Raw genomic sequence first — 20,621 nt, 5'->3', positions numbered from 1 at the left:
CTTATACGCGCGCGCCGCTGGGCCTTCAAGTCGCGGCCCAGCAACCGACCGCGCGCCCGGCCTGCCTCCTCCCTCCTCTTTCTCCTCTGACGCGCGGGCCCGAGCGCCCAGCGCCTTCTCCTACCTCCCGCCAAAACACACCCGTGACAGGGGGCGGCACGGCTCGCCGGCCGACGCCCTCCCGGCGGCGGGACTAGGTCGTGACACCATCTCTACACCTATACGGCTCCATGCGCGGCAATAGCTCCCCGGGAGATGGCCGGAGCCATCCCCTCCACGGCGACGGGCGGCGACTCCCTCGGCCGGCCGTGGCTACTCACGACATCAACACAACCGACTCAAACAACTACCTCTACACCATCCTAGGACCCTAAGGACTCGACTACAACTACTCAGGACAGAAGAGAAGCAGCGCAAGGTGGTTCTCACCGTGAGCGGGCGGCGCGACGGCGGCGGACAGAAGCGGCGGCGAGCACGGCTACTCCGGCATGGATGTTGGACAACAACTAGTCTGGGGTGTCTGTGGGGGAGTGGGCGAGAGGAATCGACGGGAGCTGCGGGGTGGCGGTGGAATTTTGCTCGGCGGCGGTGCTTGGACAGAGGAGAGCGGGTGGCGGTAAAAAGGGAGACGGTGAAACGGCGGCGCGGGAGCAGTAAGTATTCAAGCGTTTAACCCCGCGCATGGACGACACCGTGGCCTACCCGTAGGCTTGCGTGGTGAGGAGGTCGCCTAGCTAGTCGCTCTGGCGGTCGACCGACGGCGGCGGCGGCGACACGTCTTGATGCTCAGTCACCGCTCCTCTGACGCCCGTGACCTTCAGAGCCGACTGGTGGTCGATCTTCAATCCGACGGCCTCTAGCGCCTGAACCGAAGTTGGAGATAATCTCAAACTCTCCATCTTTTATTTTGGCTCCATCCCGAGATAAACATCAAATTCGATTCAATTTTGATTTGTTTCTCGGGTTCTGTTGGAGTTCACTGAAGAAACTGACATTCAGTTCGTCAGTTATAACAGTGGTGTTGATCTCACTTTGGGAACCAAATTAAGGGCTCAATTCTGTTCTGTCAATCCAACTTCTTCCTAAACATGTTCTACTATGTCCCAATGTTCCATTTTGCTCATGAACAAGTACCCTCTTTTAGCTACATTGCTCTGAATTTGATTCCAAAGTTGATGTCGTGCTGCTGTTCAGACTTAGCCATTTTCAGGTTTGTCAGTTAACTGTGATTTTGTGCTGACTTTGAGCTCGAGTTTGACTTCCTTTCCTTCACTTTTCCTGGCCAACAACACATGAATATTGTAGTCCAAAGTTCATACTTCAATATGGTATAGTTGTCCTGGTGCCCTTAGTTGCAAAATTCTCCAGAAATTAATTTTGAAAACAGACTCTGCTGCTGTTTTTCTGGACTGCTGTTTTCGGACAGTGAACAGTAAACATCATTTCTCTTTTTCTTTTCTCTGCTTCCTTTGAGATATTTAGCACTAATTCACTTCCAAATTTTTAATCCCTCAGTTCCAAATAATCTTACACTTGTACTCCATATGTTTGACAAATTTTTCTGAATTTCAAATTTGAAAATCAAATTTCGGTCAAATTAGACCGAATTTGATCTTTCGGAAGCCGCGAAGGAGGGTGTTTGGATAAGGAATTTCCTCATTGAGTTTGGTGTGTTCCCGAATGCGTCCAGCCCATTGAATCTCTACTATGATAACAATGGGGCAATTGCGCAAGCAAAGGAGCCAAGGAACCACCAGAAGAATAAACACGTAATGCAGTGATTTTATCTCATTCGAGACTTCGTTAATCGGGGTGAGATCAAGATATGCAAAATACACACGGATCTGAATATTTCTGATCCGTTGACAAAACCACTCCCGCAGGCTAAGCATGATGCGCATGTAAGAGCTATGGGTATTAGGTACCTTCTAGATTGACTCTAGTGCAAGTGGGAGACTGTTGGAGGTATACCCTAGAGGCAATCATAGAGATGATGATATTCCATTTGTATCCATGATTTATATATTGTGTTCCTTGAATATCCATTAAAGTCTACTTGAATTGATTTGCAATTATGTGAATTGTGTGTGAAACTCTTTACTTGTATGGTTATTCTAAAGTTGTCCCTAGTCAGAGTTCATGTGAGGACACACATGAATATTAGACTAGCACATGTATTAGTTGATGACTATGTTTCACAAGTCATGGACATGGAGATGTTGAACTAATAATGTGGGCACATGTGGAGACATGTGCTAGGACTGACCCAACACGAGAAGTAGTTCTCTCTTTAAACAACATATACGCTTTGTCCTTAGACCTGAGATTGTCGCATGTATTCTAGATGTGGATCGACCTACTTAGGGGCTATCAAACGCTACGCCGTAACAGGATAGTTATAAAGGTAGCTTTTAGGTTTGTCAAGAAACATGGTCAATCAAGATGGGATTTGCCCCTCTCTGATTGAGAGTGCTATCTTTGGGCCCCTCGAGTGATCGGATCCGAAAATGTATGGCCATGCTACGTACGGTTAAGAGTTAACCTACAAAGGGATTCCGAATCACAAGATCGAGAAAGAGCGGTCGGCTTGAAGGTAGACCAAATATCGTGAGGCAAAGGGAATAACATGTATATAATGTTGTGATGGTTCGTCTGATATGATCTTCGTGTGCGTATAGGAGTTGGCACGTCTTGCTAGAGGCCGCTACCGACTATTGGGCCGAGTAGGAGTACTCGGGCCATGTCTATACGTATCCGAACCCATAGGGTCACACACTTAAGGGGCTGGAAGCCCAATTCGGATGTGATCCGAGTTGGACTAGGTTTAGAAGTACTAATGGGCCTCGAACCCAGAGGCCCATTAGGAACCTCTATAAATAGAGGGGTGGGGGCGCCCTAGGGTTTACACCTTTTTGGCGAAACTCATCTGCCGCGCCTCCCACGCCCTTGCCTGTTGCAACTCACGGATCTAGCAGTCCGGCTTGCGATGCTTCCTCCCTGCACGTGTGGATACCTTGGAGGTGTTGCGCCTGCAGCACTTGGACGAGCCGCCGACGAGCCACGACGAGCTGATGACGAGCCGCGGCGCGAGGGAGATCTTGCTGCACGTGGATGAGCTGCTAAGGAGCTGCTGGACGTCGACGTGATCGACTACGTACGACTACGTTGATCGACTTCGCTGCATCGACGCGAATCTACATCTTCCGCACCAGTAGTGTGTCGAGTGGTAATCCCGTGATCCTTATACGGTAGTTTTCCTAGTTTACGCGGTAGAAATTTTTGATTTGTGCTAGTGTAGCCTACCTCGTATCCGTACACTCCATCGGGGCACCGAGCAATCTCGAAGAGTGTGACATGCATCCTTGTGGAAGGGGGATGGAGCATTGAGGGTTCCATCAAAACCATCCCGAAGGAAGGTGGTCTGCCTAGCATGGTCGCCTTCAGCAGCGAAGACCTCGGGGGCCCGTTTTCAAAGTTGGGACTCCATATGTGCTTGGGGTTCATCATGGATTGGCTGATCATAGTTGTCGGCTGGACGGTGCTTGACGCTCTAAAACTGAACTTTCGCCGCCTCCTCAACATCTGCTTGTTTGTTGACAAGTTCAATCATCTGCCCAACCATCTTGGGGGCAGCCTCGTACATCTTGCACAACATTGTGCAGTTCATTAGGACAAAAACGAAAGTACAAGATGATGTCGTGGCCTTCAACACTGGCTAGGCTGTTGTGGTTCTCAAAAAAGCAGTTGGCATATTCCCGTATGGTTTCGCCTATCCTCTGGCGGACTTGGACGAGTCTCTCCATGTTGCTAGGTTTGTTATAAGTAGCCTGGTAGTTTTGGGTGAAAGCTCTAGCGAGCTGACCGCAACTGTCGATGCTGTTTTAAGGGAGATTCTCCAGCCATACGAGCGGAGCAAGACCCATCACCATCGGGAAGTAGGCCGCCATTTGGTCGTAGGTGCCATTGGCGGCTTTCACCGCAGCACTGTACATCTTGAGCCAGATGGTGGGGTCGGAGCGGCCATCGTACTTTTCATTGATGGCAGGCTTTAATGTAGCCAGCAAATCAACAGCCCTGAGGCATAGAGCGAAGGCGGCGAAGCCATCAATCGCTATGTCATCGTCGTCATTGTCGAGGTAGTACTAAACGGGCGGAGCCCTAGGGCGTCAGCGGTAGTCGTTCCTGGGTGGGTTGTAGGTGGCTTTAGAGGTGTCGTACATGTAGTCATAGTCAGTGCGGTGGCGCATCTTGTCTTCTTGGCAACGGCGGTCCTCACGCTCGGCATTGCGATTGGGCACAGGAGCACCATAGTCGTGGTCGTACTCGGTGCGGAGGTGGAGCTTGGCCTCTTCACCCTCATGGCGGCGCTTCTTGAGGTCAGGGCAGATGTTAGAGTGCTGACGGAGGTCGCGCAACTCATCACGGGGATCACATTGCCGTCTTGGTCGGCCGCTATCCTCATCATCGCCTCTCCCGCCATGGCGGCGGTTGTCGTTGTTGTCATGCTGATGGCCGTTGTTGGCGTTGACGTTGACAGGAGGGTTGGTGTTATTGTTGGCGGGTGGGTTGGCATTTTGATCCACCACTTCTTCATGGATTGGCTCCATCCAACCTCTCGCATGGTTGCCTCATCGGTGGTCAGATCTGCTATACCCGGATTGACTCTGAGAGTGTCGGGTAGCTGTGGACCAAGAGTGTGCGGGTTGGTTGTTGATCTACTCCTCGATCTGGGCATTGTCTTGGAGTCGTGCCTGGATCCGTCGGATTTGGTTCGAATCTAGAAGATTTTCCAGGTCGGCGAAAGCAGCTCCCAAGTTGGCCTGGGGTGTAATGAAGACGTTGTGGCTAGCTTGCTCGAGGACGGCTAGTAGATTGCTGGCGCATACATGGTGCATGCGTCTATCCCGAGCACCGCCTTGGTCGGCATTATCATGGTCGTTGCACGGCTGTTGGCGCTAGTCACCTATTGCATCTACGTTAACAACAGGTTGCTGGTGGGCATTGGCTTGCTATTGTTGGCACCATGCTACGCGGTTCTGATTCCTCACATTGCGTCCTTCTTCCTGAGACTCCGTTTCACCATCCCGGGGCGGCTCATCAGCGGAGACCATGAAAGCTTCACGATCGGGTGTGGAGGAGTTACTCTAATCGTCACTTCCATAGGGATTTGGCGTCAGGACAATGCGAGGCACCTAGAATTCATCACAATCCTGAAACTAGGTAGGTTCGGGCGGGTCTCCAGATTCGACCTGGAAAACTTGGTCAAGCTTGGCGGATTACTCAGTAGCCAAGTTCCGTAGACCGAAGGGGATGTGGGACGGACCCTGCGCTGACCTTGTTGAATGTAGCGCCACCTCAGATAGATCTATGCACTCAGCAATAGTGATGTTGATGCGATCTAACCCCGTAATCAGGTCGAAGGGCATGGGTGGACTGGTGACGGCAAGTAGATTTGGAACCCTCTCGAAGAGAGAGAGTTTGCTAACTTGTTGGGCAAGTGGCGTAACAATCCTTTGGTGAAGAACTTGTCCCATTGGAGCAGATCCAACGGAAGCTGAGCTGGTGTTGGACGCCAAGTTGGCAAAAGATGCTGAGTCAACGGAAAAAATGATCAGATCGGAATCCACTGGCATGGTCCCAAACGAATCTAGATCGGGTTGACGAGGAAGTCCTTCGTGCTCTCAGGAAAAATAACACCGGGATGGGATGCCATCGAGGTCGCCAAGAGGATCTCGCAACCACTCTTACCTAGCGCGCCAACTGTCGGATTTATAAGCTTGGCAGTCCACCCGGGGGTTACCCAAGTGGTTGATTCGTAGGTGAGGGCGATTGCGAAACCAAGAACTCGAAGGTGATCACAAGAACACGAGGGACATAGAGGGTTTTAGACAGGTTCGGACCTCCGGAGAGTAATATCCTACGTCCTATATGCGTGGGTTGTATTGCTTGGGATTGTTCGATATTGGGATCTGGGATACCCTCAGGGGGTGCCCTTGGCCACCTTATAGGCTGACGACCAAGAGTTACAAGTCGGTTTGAATCTACTCTACCAGGTAGTTACATGGAAAGTAATCTGAGTCAGACTACAAAACGCGTTCCATGATATACGGGTGGATTCGGACTATCTTGTTGCCTTGACGTGTACTCCAAGTAACTTCATGTCCTCAGCCCGCACGCCCTGGTCGAACGGGCCCACTTGTCAGGCCCGGCTAGTGTCCTGGTCGGTAGGGATCCATGGGGTACCCATATCCCTCAAAAAGGTCCATAGTCGAGTTCCCATATCTCCTCAATGACACCATGGTATCTATTTTTTTTTGTGGTTGTCTATTGTATCTATACGGACACCACTATTTTAGTTTGTGCTATTTTGGTCTTGGGCTGTCATGTAAAATGTTTACCCATTTATCTCATATCCTTAGAATGTTGATACTGAGATAGATGGACCCCTATCCAACCATGCTAGTTGCTCTTCAATCCTGTCATCACCCATCAGTCGTCGCCGCAACCAAGAGGCAAAAGTGTCAATGTGATGACGTCTAATCCAGGCCTCTGTCTTCCCCTACTTTGAGGATCATACAATGGTCTTGTACTCCTCCAAGTATGGAGCCACCAAGGATGATTGTTGCAGGAACGTGAAGTGTGCTTTACGAAATGTACTCTCATCGATGTCCATCTAAGCTTTCCTCCCCATTGTGCCCTTTCCCTTGAGTCTCCCCTCATGGCATGATACAGGGACTCCGATCGAACTCAGGTCGTCAATAAATTCCACACAAAACTCAATGACCTCCTCTATTCCATATCCCTTTGCGATATTTCCTTCTGGATGGGCACGATTACGGACATACTTCTTCAGAACTGCCATAAAGCTCTCAAAAGGGAACATATTGTGTAGAAATACAGGACTGAGAATAAAAATCTCTTCAACAAGGTGGACTAGAAGTTAGGTCATGATATTAAAGAAGGAAGGTGGAAAGACCATCTCAAAGCTGATAAGGCATTGCACCACATCATTCTACAGCTTTAGTAGATTGTTTCGATAGATTGCCTTCTGAGAAATCATGTTGAGGAATGCACATAGCTTCACGATTGCCATTCTCACATTCTCTAGTAAAATACCCCTCAGTGCAATAGGCAGCAATTGTGTCATTAGGACATGACAGTCATAGGCCTTTAGATTTATGAATTTATTCACTTTAATATTTATTATTCCCTGTATATTCGAGGAGTAGTCCGATGGGACCTTGATATTATTCAATTCCTCACTGAGAGTGTAACTAGTAGGATTCAAGTAATGTTCATCATCTCTCTTTTCTGGATGTAGGCAATCTCGTTGTTTCATACGTTTCAGGTCCCGACGTGCTTCAATTTTATCGTTTTCCTTTCCATATGTACCTAGGAAGTCAAGCACATTCATGCAAAGATTTTTTGTCAGGTGCATCACATTGATTGCATTACGAATCTCAAGGACTTCCCAATAGCTCCCAAAATATAGACTTCTTCCACATGGGTGCATGTCCGTTCTCATTGTTCGAAACAGGTTGGATACCAGAGCCCTTGCCAAAGACTACCCTCACATCATTTATCATAGAAAATACACGTTTACCATTACAGTGAACAGGCTTAGTACGTTTTTCTTCCTTCCCTTCAAAATGCTTCCCTTTCTTTCTTAACGGGCGCTTAGAATGAAGAAATTGATGATGGCCCGTATACAGGACCTTCCTATAGTGTTTCAAATACATGCTGTAAGTATCATCTAAACAGTGCGTGTAGTCTTGATATCCCTTGTATTTGTCACATTCTCGCAATCTTGTTTTGCATCTCACAACACCTGACCTAGATCATCGGTAGGACCTTCTTCTGCAACCATCTCTTCTTCAGCCTCACCCATTGCATCATCTGCAAAAAGCACCTCCTTGAGTCTAGTCAGGAAAACAGTTATCATCTTCTTATCATCATCATCTTCCATCATAACTCCTCTTTTCCCGTGCTTGGTCCAAACGAAATAGTTAGGCATAAATCCCGAACTGTATATGTGGGCATGAATAGTCTTTCTAGATGAGTAATCCTTCTCATTTTTACAAATTCGGCATGGACAACAAATGAAACCAGATGGCAGCTTGTTGGACTCTGCCAGATCGAGAAAACCACGCAAGCCATTAATGTACTCCATGGAGCATATGTCCACGCTGTACTTCCATTGCCGATCCATCTACAAAGTATTACCGAACCAAAGATATTATAATCATCCATAGAACTATACATGAAACATAACAAACATGATACAGATACCACTAAACTCAAATGTTGCTGAAAGTTTAGATAGAAATACACAAATTTAAATTTCAGACCCAAACAACATGATACACTATGACAAACTCAAATTTTATGAAAGTTTAGATAGAAATACTCAAATTTAAATTTCAGACCCAAATAACATTATACACTACAACAAACCATCCACTGAGTACTATCTAGGAGGACTTTAAGCATCCTTGGGCGGGGAGGACTTTAAGCATCCTTGGGCGGGGAAGACGAAGGTTTCGTTGACCCATCCTCATCCTGTAGTTTATTTGTGCCTCCTGCGATGGTAATACTCAGTAGACCTGAAACACTCGGGACTGGTGGTGGAGCATAATGACCACCAAAAGAAGGTTCCTGACCTGCCACAACAGCATCTTCATGATATCTTTTCAAATAACGAAGCATTGCTCTCTCCTAGTGCTCATTTTCTTTGGCTTATCATGAAGGCCAACTATGATTTTCCCCTTGCCGCGAGAGGAACAACGATCGCCCCTACCATCGCCACTACCTCCAGTAGCAATAGCTATTTCTATGTATCACAATTTATTTAGCTCATATTTGTAAAGGACTAAACTATGAACAAATTATATTTTTTCTTATAATTTATTTAGCTCAAACATGACATATAAATGAAAAAAAATTCTCTATTGTAGATTATTCTAAAAATAACTAATTACATACCTCTATTTCATCTTATTATCTCCATGTACCACAATTTATCTCGCTCGTATTTGCAAATGACTAAAATATGAACAAATTATATTTTTCCCCATAATTTATTTATCTTATATTTGTAAAGGACCAAATATGAAATTATTCCTCTAACCTCATATCAATTTTTTTAACTAGTACTAGTACCGGATCAAAAAATCAACAGGTACTAAGCCTCGGGACGAATGCCGAGTTTTCCCAGTAGCGTGAAGAGACTTTGCCTCACCTGATCGTATCTTTAGACTTTGCCTCACCTGATTGTATCTTCAGTATAGGATTTAGAAATGCTGGCATAATACTGTGAAACTCTTGTAAGTGCGCAAAATTCTAAACAAACCTAACTTTGAAAATCCACTTGTTTTAATTCTTATTCTTACTACTGAATCGGTACCTTTACCTTTGTGCGACATCTGCTGACAAAAGCCAATGAAATTTGCAAGTTGCACAATTTGTCAAGTTGGCAGCCAGAACTGCATTTAATTAAGTCATGCGATGGTCTCATGTTAAACGGAACCGCGCATGTTTTGGTGCGATTGGTTCCCTGCACCACCCCGGATACGAGCTCCCCGCGTGCGACCTCCGGGTGATTGGTTACCCGAACTCATTGCTGGGTCTAGCTCGCGGCGTGCAAAAGGCCACCTGGAGCCTGGCTCCGGCGATGTGGTCGAATCCTTCGTTTCCCGGGAGCCAGGCTCCCGCGATACGCGGGGGAGCGCGTGGGTGCATGCACGGCGGTCAAAACAACTATGCGCGTGCTGCAATCAGAGCAACCGAACAGCGGCTATGTCTGGCCAGGATGCATGCATGCTGCTATCCAATCAATGCTCCCTCGCATCAACAGTGGGGGGCTGGTTCCTGGAAACGAGCCAGGTTCAGCAGAGAAGGCAGGTTCAGCAGATTCCAGGTTCAGCAGAGAAGGCAGGTTCAGCAGAGAAGGAAACCAACCAGGCCCTTTATTGTCCACAGGTGTCATGGATTTAGATGCTGTTTTGTGTCATGGCAAGCCAGAACTCCAGGCAGCACCCTAATGAAGTCGTGTTTATTGTCCACAGATGTCATGGATTTAGATGCTGTTTTGTCATGGCAAGCCATAGCTCCAGGCAGCACCCTAATGATATCGTGAGTCGTAACCTTCATAATAGGACCTAGCAGAAATGACGCACTTTTCCAGGTAGGCAATGACAATCACCAGTTCATCACGTGTGCACTGACAGTAAATAGAGGGAGCCTTCGTCAAAATTCAAACTCACTGTCAAAGAATTAGTACAAAACATCGCGTTCCATCATGCCAAGGATTATTGCAAAAGAAAACCCGGTGACGTTTACGGTGCTCATTATCTGATCAAGTATCAGATGAAAATAGAGAACTTTAAACCTTGGCACGTCAGTATCAATTCTGACCTCTACAACATCATCATAAGATCTAATTAGAGTTTTTTTTAGGAAAAGTAAACTAATTAGAGTTTCACAATTTGATCTCCAAAATGGTGGTACGTTAAGAGAGGGCTTTCTGGACCTCAGCCGTCACTTCCTTCGGTGGCTTCTCAGCGTGAAGGTTCGCCACCATGCCCTTCTTGGAGTAATACTCAATCACCTGGTGGAAACAAATCAGTCCAATAAAAATTATTTAACTCGCAAAAGCATTGCTGTAACACAGTTAGACAACAGGCAGCAGGATTCAATTATTCAAATATTTAACTACCAGAAGACACAACACAAAGCAACCATGAGATGGAAAAATAAAACAGAATTTTCACATGCCCAAATGGACTCAATGCAAACATTACAATTGCGTCATGACAAAAATGTTGCCATAACTACATTACTTATCCCAACAAGCTAAGAAAGCAAAGAATATAGAGGTTAGCAAACTATGATAATAGTAACAAAATTGAAACATACATGAGCTCAAAACAGAGGAAAACTTTAATACACTTTGAGAGAGCAGCATACCGGTTCAGTTTGTCTGTGGAAAGCTTCAAGCCTAGACTTCAAAACCTCAGCTGTGTCATCCTTCCTTTGAATCAGTGGTTCTCCAGTGACCTAATGAAAATGTAACATAGAAGGATTAAGAAGATATTGAGAGCAAGGAAGACATTATGTCATAAGAGAAATCTTAGATTAGCTGCACAAAATTCACTGGAGAAAGAACCATTGATTCTTGTAAGAGATATCAACATGATCAGCAGACTTCAATAATCTATGGGAATAATGTGACAAAAGAATAGAAATGAACAGTAGTATGATATCCATGGAGAAGATGCATGTATAGTAATTAGTAAAAACAATGCAGACGAAACCAAAGTGCACTCATAAAGCAAACCAACACTAGAAGTATTATAACTTCTGGCTTTATCATTACCAACGAACTTATAACAATTTGTTTGGCAGATCTAACATCATAAGCAAATAAATAAGATTTTGCAGACTCAAAGGTACTCATATGAATTATTTATGTAGGTCGAAACATCAAACATGCTATAGTATTAGCATAGCTGTCCAAAGAATTGTAGTAAATACAAATGTAAAAGGAACTTAAAATAGTTTGTTTGGCAAGTTAAATATCATAAATGGATAACATTTTGCAGATTTGAACTATTAATATATGTTCAGCAAAAAACATCCCATAGTATTAGCATAGCAGATAAGATTCAAATTAGAGTAACCACTGAAACGGCATGGGACTAAGCCTATGAGGTCACTATTTGACTTACATCATCAACTCCAGGAACCTTTGGGGGTGCAAATTTTGTGTGGTAACTCCTACCACTGGGGGGATGGATCCATCTGCCAGTGATTCTTTCTTCCAAAATTGCATCATCAATTGCAAAATTAAGAACCTTGTCAACCTTAGTTCCTTTCTTTTCAAGCATCTCATCGAGCTGGAGAAAACATTTAATGGAAACAGTAAGAAAAACTAAGTTCAAAAATAGGTTCATTTTCTACTCATCAAAAAATAAGTCCGGTAGTGAAAATCACTAACATACGTCCATTTTGATCGATAAATTGTTCAAATTCCAACCATCTCACCTTTTGAGCTTGAACAACAGTGCGAGGGAACCCATCAAGAATGAATCCCTTTTGGCATGAAGGTTTCTTCATGGCTTCATCAATAATCCCAACAACCAAATCATCAGAAACAAGCTCTCCCTAACAAACAAGAATTGAGCAAAGTCATGGAACAATTTTTTATGGCTATTCATTTGCCCTTTTTATCCCTTTTGTCTTAATACCTTGTCCATTGCTTCTTTTGCCTTAACACCTAAAGGAGTCTTAGCAGCAACAGCAGCTCTCAACATATCACCGGTGGCTAAATGGCATAAGCAATATTCATCTTTAATAAGAGGAGACTGTGTTCCCTTGCCAGATCCAGGTGGACCTACAAGATCAGCAGAACCCATTTCAAAACTCTAGAACAAAGATCCTCTAAAAAAAATCCCACAAGGAAGATGTAGAATCGATTTGAAGATCATAAAACTCAGTGCATATGAATCCAAGTAAAAGCTCAATTAAAAGAAGGTACAGAAAACATCTTAATTGTTCAATATGTGCAGCAAATCTGCAAGCAGTTTCATCACACTGCATCTATTCTGTTCAAATAAAAACATTTTACCTAGGTTATTAGTTCCATCTAGGAAGCCGGGCACAACTATCAGAGTTATCTAGTAATATGTTTTGTTCAAGTCTCCAGCCGCTCCCTAGAAAAATTCTGCACTGAAACGTTCAGATTTTGCTACAGAATTCTATCACCTGCTTGTTCTTGAAACACACAAACTTCTATGTTACGCATGAAGAGTATAGACACTCGCAGAAGATGTAAAGTTTGTTCAGAATATCATACATTGCATGGACAATATCCTAAAAACACAATATCCAGATTAAAACTGAGGTTTTCTACAGAATTATACACATTGCTGAAGCTTAACGCTCAATCCCACAAGGAAGATCCAAATAAAGATAACTACTCTATTGGAACTTACAAAGGCAATTTGAGCAGGACTCTACAACAAATGCTACGGATTCTCCATCAACTTGTCATCAAGCGCGCGCAAGTAGAGATAGAAAATAGGTAAAGTCAACCATCATACTTGAAGAAGAAACAAGGACGGAAGGACCCGAGATGGCCCAGATGGGAACCAAAAGGCCGCGCGGATCTAGAGCCTAAACCAATCCTCGGAGTTAAAAGCGGAGGATCTCCCGGCTCCCAACCGGATCTTGACCCGCGCAAACGCAGAGATTAGAGGAAGAAGGGGAGGATAAGGGAGATGCGGGCGGGCGGACAGACCGATGAGGATGAGTCGCTTGTCGGGCTTGGAGCTGCACTTCATGCGGCGGAGAAGCTCGTGCATCAGATCCAGCGATGGCACATCCTCCAGGTTCGCCGCCATCGCCGCCTCGAGCTCTCGCCTCGCTTCCCTTGAGCTCGGAGAGTCGGAGGAGGGTGGGTGGATGGGGTTCGGGCTCTGTTGCGCACTTGCGCTCACGCACTTGGGTTTCGTGGGGTTTTTCTGGGCTTTTGTTATGTGACGACCCAACGGCGGTGCCCAAGTCAGGAGTCCGGGACTCGGGAAAGCTATGGAATTGGGTGACGTCGTTTGCGTGTCTACGTCTAAACCATTCATTGCTCCGGTCCGGATCGTCCAGAACGGACCAGTTGTTCTGGATCGTGGGAGACGGAATAGAGTGATACAGGGAGGTTTGTTTGGTTGCATTTTGCTGTCGGCCTGAATCATGCGAGATTGTGTTTGGTTGTTCTGGTTGTATCGCTCTCGTGTACGATAGGAGTCAGTAGATTGTGTTTGGTACATAGAACAGGATGAGGTCGGAGCACCCTAGCACCATATTGGTGAGGTTACCAACAAAGATGATGAACATGAGATGTTTTAATATTACAAAGGCTGATCTCGTGCTTGACTACTTCCAAAGATAATAGACTAGTAGTAGGAGTACAATAATAATTATAAATTGTAGCCCGGCTACGATATGGACCCAACTAACTTCAGTTGCCGTGTTTTTTGAACCGTCAGTCGCTTCTTTGATATCGACATCTCCATCACCAGTGCACTCTAGAAAAGATGCAATTGCCTCCTCTTTCGAACTAAAACTCTTGTAGCAACAGTTTGGATAACCGGTGACCTGCTGATGACAGGTTACCCAAGTTGCATAGACTCCAGGTTTCCTACCACGGTACACAACGTACCAAGCCATTGTGCCTTAGGAAGAAAATGAAACTTGATTCAATTGCAGCAACAGATGAATGATAAAACAAAATGTGGAAATTAAACTATTGGCCTCAGATGTTATTTGCATCTTCTCTTAACCTTGAGCTTGGAGCATCAGTGACACTAGATGAATAGCAGACCACAAATAGTAAGACAGTGGCAACAGAAACAGCAGGTCATTGGCAACAGAATGACAAGTATGACAACAGCACAACCAGAAAAAACCAAGAACAAGCAGTACCAAAGAGGTCGACAACAAAAACAATATGACAGAAGCATGACAGGTTACCCAGTTTGCAACAGAGGCAACAGAAACCATCCTAGGACTGCCAACAGAAATAGCAACCTTTGAGCAACCATCCCAGGACAGCATCTGAGAAACAACAGAAGTTTGGAGAAGCAGTACCAAGGGATAGGTGGCAACAACATCAAATTGCTTGGGTAACCAAGATAGGTAACTCCATATGCATAATATCCAATTTGCATAGGTATATGTCTGTAAACTAGCAAGTCTGATATAGTAAGTTATAAAAAAAATAGCCTCAGATGTTATTTTCAACTCCACTTGATCTTGAGCTTGGAGCATCAGTGACACAACAGGAAAATAAGACCAATAACAGTAGCACAATGGCAACAGAAACAATAGCAATGTCACCAGAAATAACAGCATAGGCACAATATGGACAATAGCTAAGCAACAGCACAAGCAGAAGTAAGGAACATGCACTACTAGTTGGCAACAAGAACAACAACATCAATGTCATGGTCCCTCACAAGCTCAAGGTCATCTGATGCTACCCATATAGTTTTAATTGGGCAAATAAGTTTGTCATCATAGGCATTTTGCCTTACCTTAAATAAAATAAGTAACCATCAAGACAGTAGATAAATAGCAGAGCAAAAACAGTAGGACAATGGCAATGGAAACAGCAGGACATTTCCAACAAAAAGAGCAGTAACAGCACATCTACAACAACACAAGCAGAAATGGTGAACAGCCAATTTTATTTCCATCTTCTATTGACCTTAGAAAGGGGAGCATCAGTGGCACAATGGCAAAAGAAGACCAGAAACAGTAGCATATTGGCAACAGAAACAACAGGAGTGCCGACAGAGAGAGCAGAACCAAGGGATAGGTGCAACAACATCAAATTGGTCAGGTAACCAAGACAGGTAACCCCATATGCATATTATCCAATGTGCATATGTATGGGCGTGATTGGTTGCAAAGGTCCCACCGTCCGCTGCATGACCCCGAAGCATCCCGTGCACTCTCGCAGGAGTGACACAAGATGAAAATAAGACCAAAAACAGTACCAGAATGGCAATAGGAACAGCAGCAAGGTCACCAGAAATAACAGTGCCACCAGAACATGGACAATAACTTAGCAACAACACAATGGTAAGTAATGAGCATGCAGAACTAGTTGGCAACAACAACAGCAAGATCAATGTCATGGTCCCTCACAAGCTCAAGGTCATCTGATGCTACCCATATAGTTTTAATTGGGCAAATAAGTGTGTCATCATAGGCATTTTGTCTTACCTTAAATAACATAAGTAACCATCAAGGCAGAAGGAAGCAACCAACATATAGGAAATGCTGAAAAGATGGACTTACCAGGTATCCAGAAGCAGTAGCAGGTCTTAATAACAAGAACAATGGCATAGTCAGTCAGAAGCTCAAGGTCATGTGATGGTACCCATGGGGAAAATAATTTATCATGAACAGCACAACTACAAAAAAAGAACAAGTAGCAAGTCTGATATGCTAAGTGACAAAAGAATTGGCCTCAGATGTTATTTTCATCTTCCCTTGACCCTTGGAGCATCAGTGACACAAGACCAAAATAAGACCAAAAACAGTAGCACAATGGCAACAGGAACTATAGCACAGTGAACACAAAAAACAGCAGTAGCACAACATGGACAACAGCTCAGGAACAACACAACCATAAGGAACAAGAATCACAAGATCAATGTCATAGTCCCTCACAAGCTCAAGGTCATCTGATGATACCCATATACTTCTAATTGGGCAAATAAGTTTGTCATCATAGGCATTTTTTCTTACCTTAAATAACAAAAGTAACCATCAAGGCAGAAGGAAGCAACCATCATATAGGAAAGGATGAAAATAAGATGGACTTACCATGTAGCAGTTCTTAAGAAGAAGAACAAGAACAACATATGCATCCATGAATTCAGATCATGTATCCAAGATGAAAGACTTGGCATCCATCACATTGACCAGGTGTAGGTGTTCATGTTTACACACCCAACAGATCCCTCCAAACCACCTTTAGTAGATGGAACCATGTAGCCTATGCTATACAAAAATATTTGCAGCATTGGAAATATCCCAAATGGTGTCCCTACCCTCACCATCAGTGGTTAGTGCTCACCCAAAATGTCAGACTACAGCATAGGCAAGCAAAATAACACATAACAGTCGACATCCACCTAGAGGAAGTTAGATTGGCTCAGGTAGGTCCTAAGCCAAAGGATCCTATGGGCTTCACTCATCTGAACAAAGCATAGACCTTCTGCTTTGTTTTTGAGCAAGTACACAAGTGCAAACATCAAGGCCTCCTGTGTGTACCCAGGACAGGACATGACACAACCATAGAGATCTGCATGGACCTCATTGTGCTGAGGAGCTTTCAGGGCTTCTGCAACAGAGGCAACAGCAACAGTCATACCATGCATCAGCTGGTATTCTTCCTCACCCAACTTCCTCCTTTTACCACCTCTCCCTTCCTTATTATCAGAACTCTTAGAGGTGTCCATCCCATTGGAGTCTTTATTTTTCTTACCAGAATCACCCTCATTCCCATCTAAATTAATTGTCTCTGTTGCAAGATCCTCCCCCTCAAGGTGTCCAAGGTCAGTAGGTACACCTAAAGGTTCATTGGAACCCATGGCAAACCTACCAGTAGCCTGACTAGACCCAAAAATGGCCTCCATTTGGACATAGTTCTCAATTGGGGTGTTCAAGAACTTGGCATCAGCAGGATGATCCTAGTTGGCAAAAGGTTGTGCAACAGTTAGAGATAAGGGTAGCTATTAATCATAACAGTGAGGTATATGTAAGCTGTGGCCTAACCTTAGTGTGCCCTATCAGATGCTCCTCCTCAAGGACTATCATATGATGGTCCTCATTCCAGAGAGCACCACTGAGGTCCTTGAGCCTAGCAATCTTAACCCACCTCTGTCTTCATTTGCGTAGGTGGTTATAAATTTGGTTGGTGGTAACATTCACCTCAGCAAAATCAGAGACCATCCTAGCAACTTGCCTAACATGCACTTCCTTGAAGCCTTTGTCAGTTTTGACCCCTTGCCCAACCAGATCATGAAACCTCCTAAGCATGAAGGCTGACTGAACACTGGTCCATTGCATTGGCCCCCCAGGCTGGGGTCCATTGGGTGGAGGGGCTGCTGGGAACACTTCCTCCACAGCAGCCACCCCACCCTCGGCCCCTGCCTCATTGACAACACCAACCACATCCTCACCCATCACAGCCATGTCCTAACCATCATACCATAACAAAAACAAACACCAAAGCACTTAGAAATCAAACATGAAAGTAAGTACTGCATGCAAATATCATACCAAGTTGTATTGTTCATGATTGCAGTTACACATCATAGCAAAGTACCAAGGTCTCTGACTATATTACAAATTCATCAATGCTAGTTAACAGTACATGACCCCAAATACTTAAGTGCAATTAAACTCTAGAAGATCCCCTATTCTGCCACATTTGTGCAGCCCATGCATCCCTTTGCTGTGCCCAGGTTCCATTATCAGCACTAAGTTCTGGCTCAGGGGGGGTATCAGTTGAGTTAGGAGTCCAAGCAGCTTCAGTGGGAACATGTTCATCTTCTCCATGCCTAAGTATCCAATTGTGCAGAATACAACAGGCAAGAACCAACTTAACTTGGGTTTTGTAAGGATGGAAAGGCTTGTTATCAAGGATTCTGAACCTATTCTTTAAAGCACCAAAGGCCCTCTCTACTGTCACCCTAAGGGAAGAATGCCTCAGGTTAAACAACTCTCTTTGATTTTGTGGCCTATTTGAACCAAACTCCCTCAGGTGGTACCTTGTACCACGATATGGTGGCAGGAACCCAGGCCTGGCTGCATATCCAGCATCCACAAGATAGAATTTCCCTAGACAATGTAACAAATGGAGATGGTTTATCAGTTTAGTGTGTGCAAGTATTGTTGCCATGTGTGTATGTGAGTTATGGTACCTTGTGGGACTGTAAGACCATCTGTCCTTTCAAGAGCATCTGATAAAATCAGAGCATCATGTGCTGATCCCTCCCAACCAGCAAGCACATATGTGAACCTTAGATCAAAGTCCACTGCTGCAAGTACATTCTGAGTGATGGTGTGCTTCCTGCCTCTAAAGGCAGCTTGCATCTTCAAAGGCACTCTAGCTAAGACATGTGTCCCATCAATTGCTCCTATGCAATCCTAAAAATAAAAAGCCATATTAACAGGTTGGTACCATATTGGTTAGGTCAATTGGGTTGCAATTAGGAAAGGGCCACCAACCTTGAAATATGGGTTCCATCTCCTGCTGCCAAGGATCCTAGGATGGACACTAGTGGATGGTGGAACAATCAACTCATTTCTCAACTCACCAACTGCATACAAGACTTGATGAAAGAACCTACTGATAGTTTCAATTGACCTCCTAAATGTCATGTTAATGACCCTGAACCTTTGGTTGTGTCCAACTACATGCAAGAACATTGCTACCTGTTCTTCAACAGTGGCATGGATGCTATCCACAACCAACTCTCTAGACCTAAACAGGTCACACAGTTGGAAAAAAGGTGCCCTTCTCATTCTTAGCAGGTTGACACAATGCACATCATCAGATTCATAAATGAATCTGAGGTTGCTATTCCTCTCTCTGTCCCTCTCTGCCATGGGACCATAGGTAATAGATCGAGCATCCTCACTTCTCCTTCTAAACCACAAGAAAAACCAAGCAGCAACAGCAGCAACAAGAGCAGCCGCAGCCCGGCGCCTACCTTGGAAGTCCATGTCTAACAATACAATGCAGTGTTCATTAGAGCTCAGTATACAAAAACTTGGGGTCATGTTGTTAACCAAGCAAACATTCTGAACTACATTATATCCTAGACGCGGCTGCCACACCCGAAGGTGCTCCTCCGGCGGCAAGGAATCATCATCGACCTAGGCACTTTGCTCAGCTAACTAGGGGCTCATTGGTTGCAAAGCAGTAAGCCATGATTCCAGGATTCAAGAAATCAGATCCACAAATATACACGACAACCTTAGATGCGCATAAGAACGAACATAGGGTTCCAGGATTCAAGAAATCAGATCCACAAATATACACGACAACCTTAGATGCGCATAAGAACGAACATAGGGTTCATCAAAACCATATATGCAGATGCACAAACAACATATGGTGGATGAAAACCAACCAAGATGTACCGTCGCAGGACCGGCGGAGGCACAGGGTGCCGCCGGCGGACCCTGACCCACACAAGAACCGAACAAAAAAACAGATCGACCTCTACACATGTGAGAACCATAGATCTGCATCACAAAAAGTACCTACGGTTCATCACAACCTTAAATCCACAAAAGGAGCGCACGGATCTGACAGAAGAATAGCCTAGGGTTCATCGACACCAACCAAAAAAATACGAATCGACAGATCAGCGGGGGAGAGGGGATCAAGCAGCGTAAAGAGGAGGGGGAGATGTACCGTCGCAGCACCGCCGGGGGCACAGGGTGCCGCCGGAGTACCTCGACCCACCGGCGAACCGAGAGCGAACAGGAGGAGGAAGAGGAGAAGGCGCACCGGGGAGGAGGGGAGCGAAGAAAATGGCGCGAGGATGGGAGGTCACCGTAACCTCCCGCGCCTTTAGCCCCGATACGGCGCCATCTCCCGCCCTCCGCCGAAATCTTCCCGCCAGCACCGCGCCATCCCGGCTCGCGAGAGAAGGTGCCCTCTGGGCGGATGGGGCGATGCGGGATGGAGTGAGGGAAATGAACGGGCGCATGCGCCGTTTCGGTTCCGGGAGCCAAACCGAACACGCGACAGTGCACAGGATGCTTCGGGGTCATGCAGCGGACGGTGGGACGCGGGCAACCAATCACGCCCTCAGGGAATTCGGCTGTTTACGTCGGGCAAAGGAAAAAACTGGTCTAGAAGTTTTTAAATTTACTTCAAATTATCAGTTATTTTAGCTTCTAGCTTTTCCTTTAACTAAATATATAGAAAAATATATATTACATGTTGCATCTAAGGAAACTAGCCAACTAGCTTGACGTTCTAGAGTTTGTATATTTTTCTTTAACGGTCAAAACAAGATAAATATAACTTAAGATAA

The 20,621-nt window shown here is 45.1% G+C and overlaps 2 protein-coding genes across 2 annotated transcripts; both read right to left on the bottom strand.

The window, feature by feature from the left end:
- Positions 1-10,228: 10,228 nt before the first annotated feature.
- On the bottom strand, positions 10,229-13,535 carry LOC101771045 (adenylate kinase 4). The gene is made up of 6 exons (XM_004979144.3): positions 13,298-13,535; positions 12,246-12,391; positions 12,043-12,162; positions 11,727-11,894; positions 10,966-11,055; positions 10,229-10,606 (listed from the first exon to the last, which is right to left on the bottom strand). Exons 1-6 carry the CDS (start codon positions 13,398-13,400, stop codon positions 10,508-10,510), a joined length of 726 nt encoding a protein of 241 aa, XP_004979201.1. The 5' UTR covers positions 13,401-13,535; the 3' UTR covers positions 10,229-10,507.
- A 3,162-nt stretch (positions 13,536-16,697) lies between these two features.
- On the bottom strand, positions 16,698-19,296 carry LOC101776047. The gene is made up of 7 exons (XM_022829499.1): positions 18,799-19,296; positions 18,492-18,717; positions 18,222-18,408; positions 17,972-18,128; positions 17,497-17,763; positions 17,341-17,445; positions 16,698-17,255 (listed from the first exon to the last, which is right to left on the bottom strand). Exons 1-7 carry the CDS (start codon positions 19,294-19,296, stop codon positions 16,698-16,700), a joined length of 1,998 nt encoding a protein of 665 aa, XP_022685234.1.
- Positions 19,297-20,621: the final 1,325 nt, after the last annotated feature.

Source organism: Setaria italica, chromosome VIII (assembly GCF_000263155.2).
Source record: "Setaria italica strain Yugu1 chromosome VIII, Setaria_italica_v2.0, whole genome shotgun sequence".
NCBI lineage: Eukaryota > Viridiplantae > Streptophyta > Magnoliopsida > Poales > Poaceae > Setaria > Setaria italica.
Note: the sequence above shows the minus strand (reverse complement) of the source record. Positions and strands in the feature narration are given on the sequence as shown.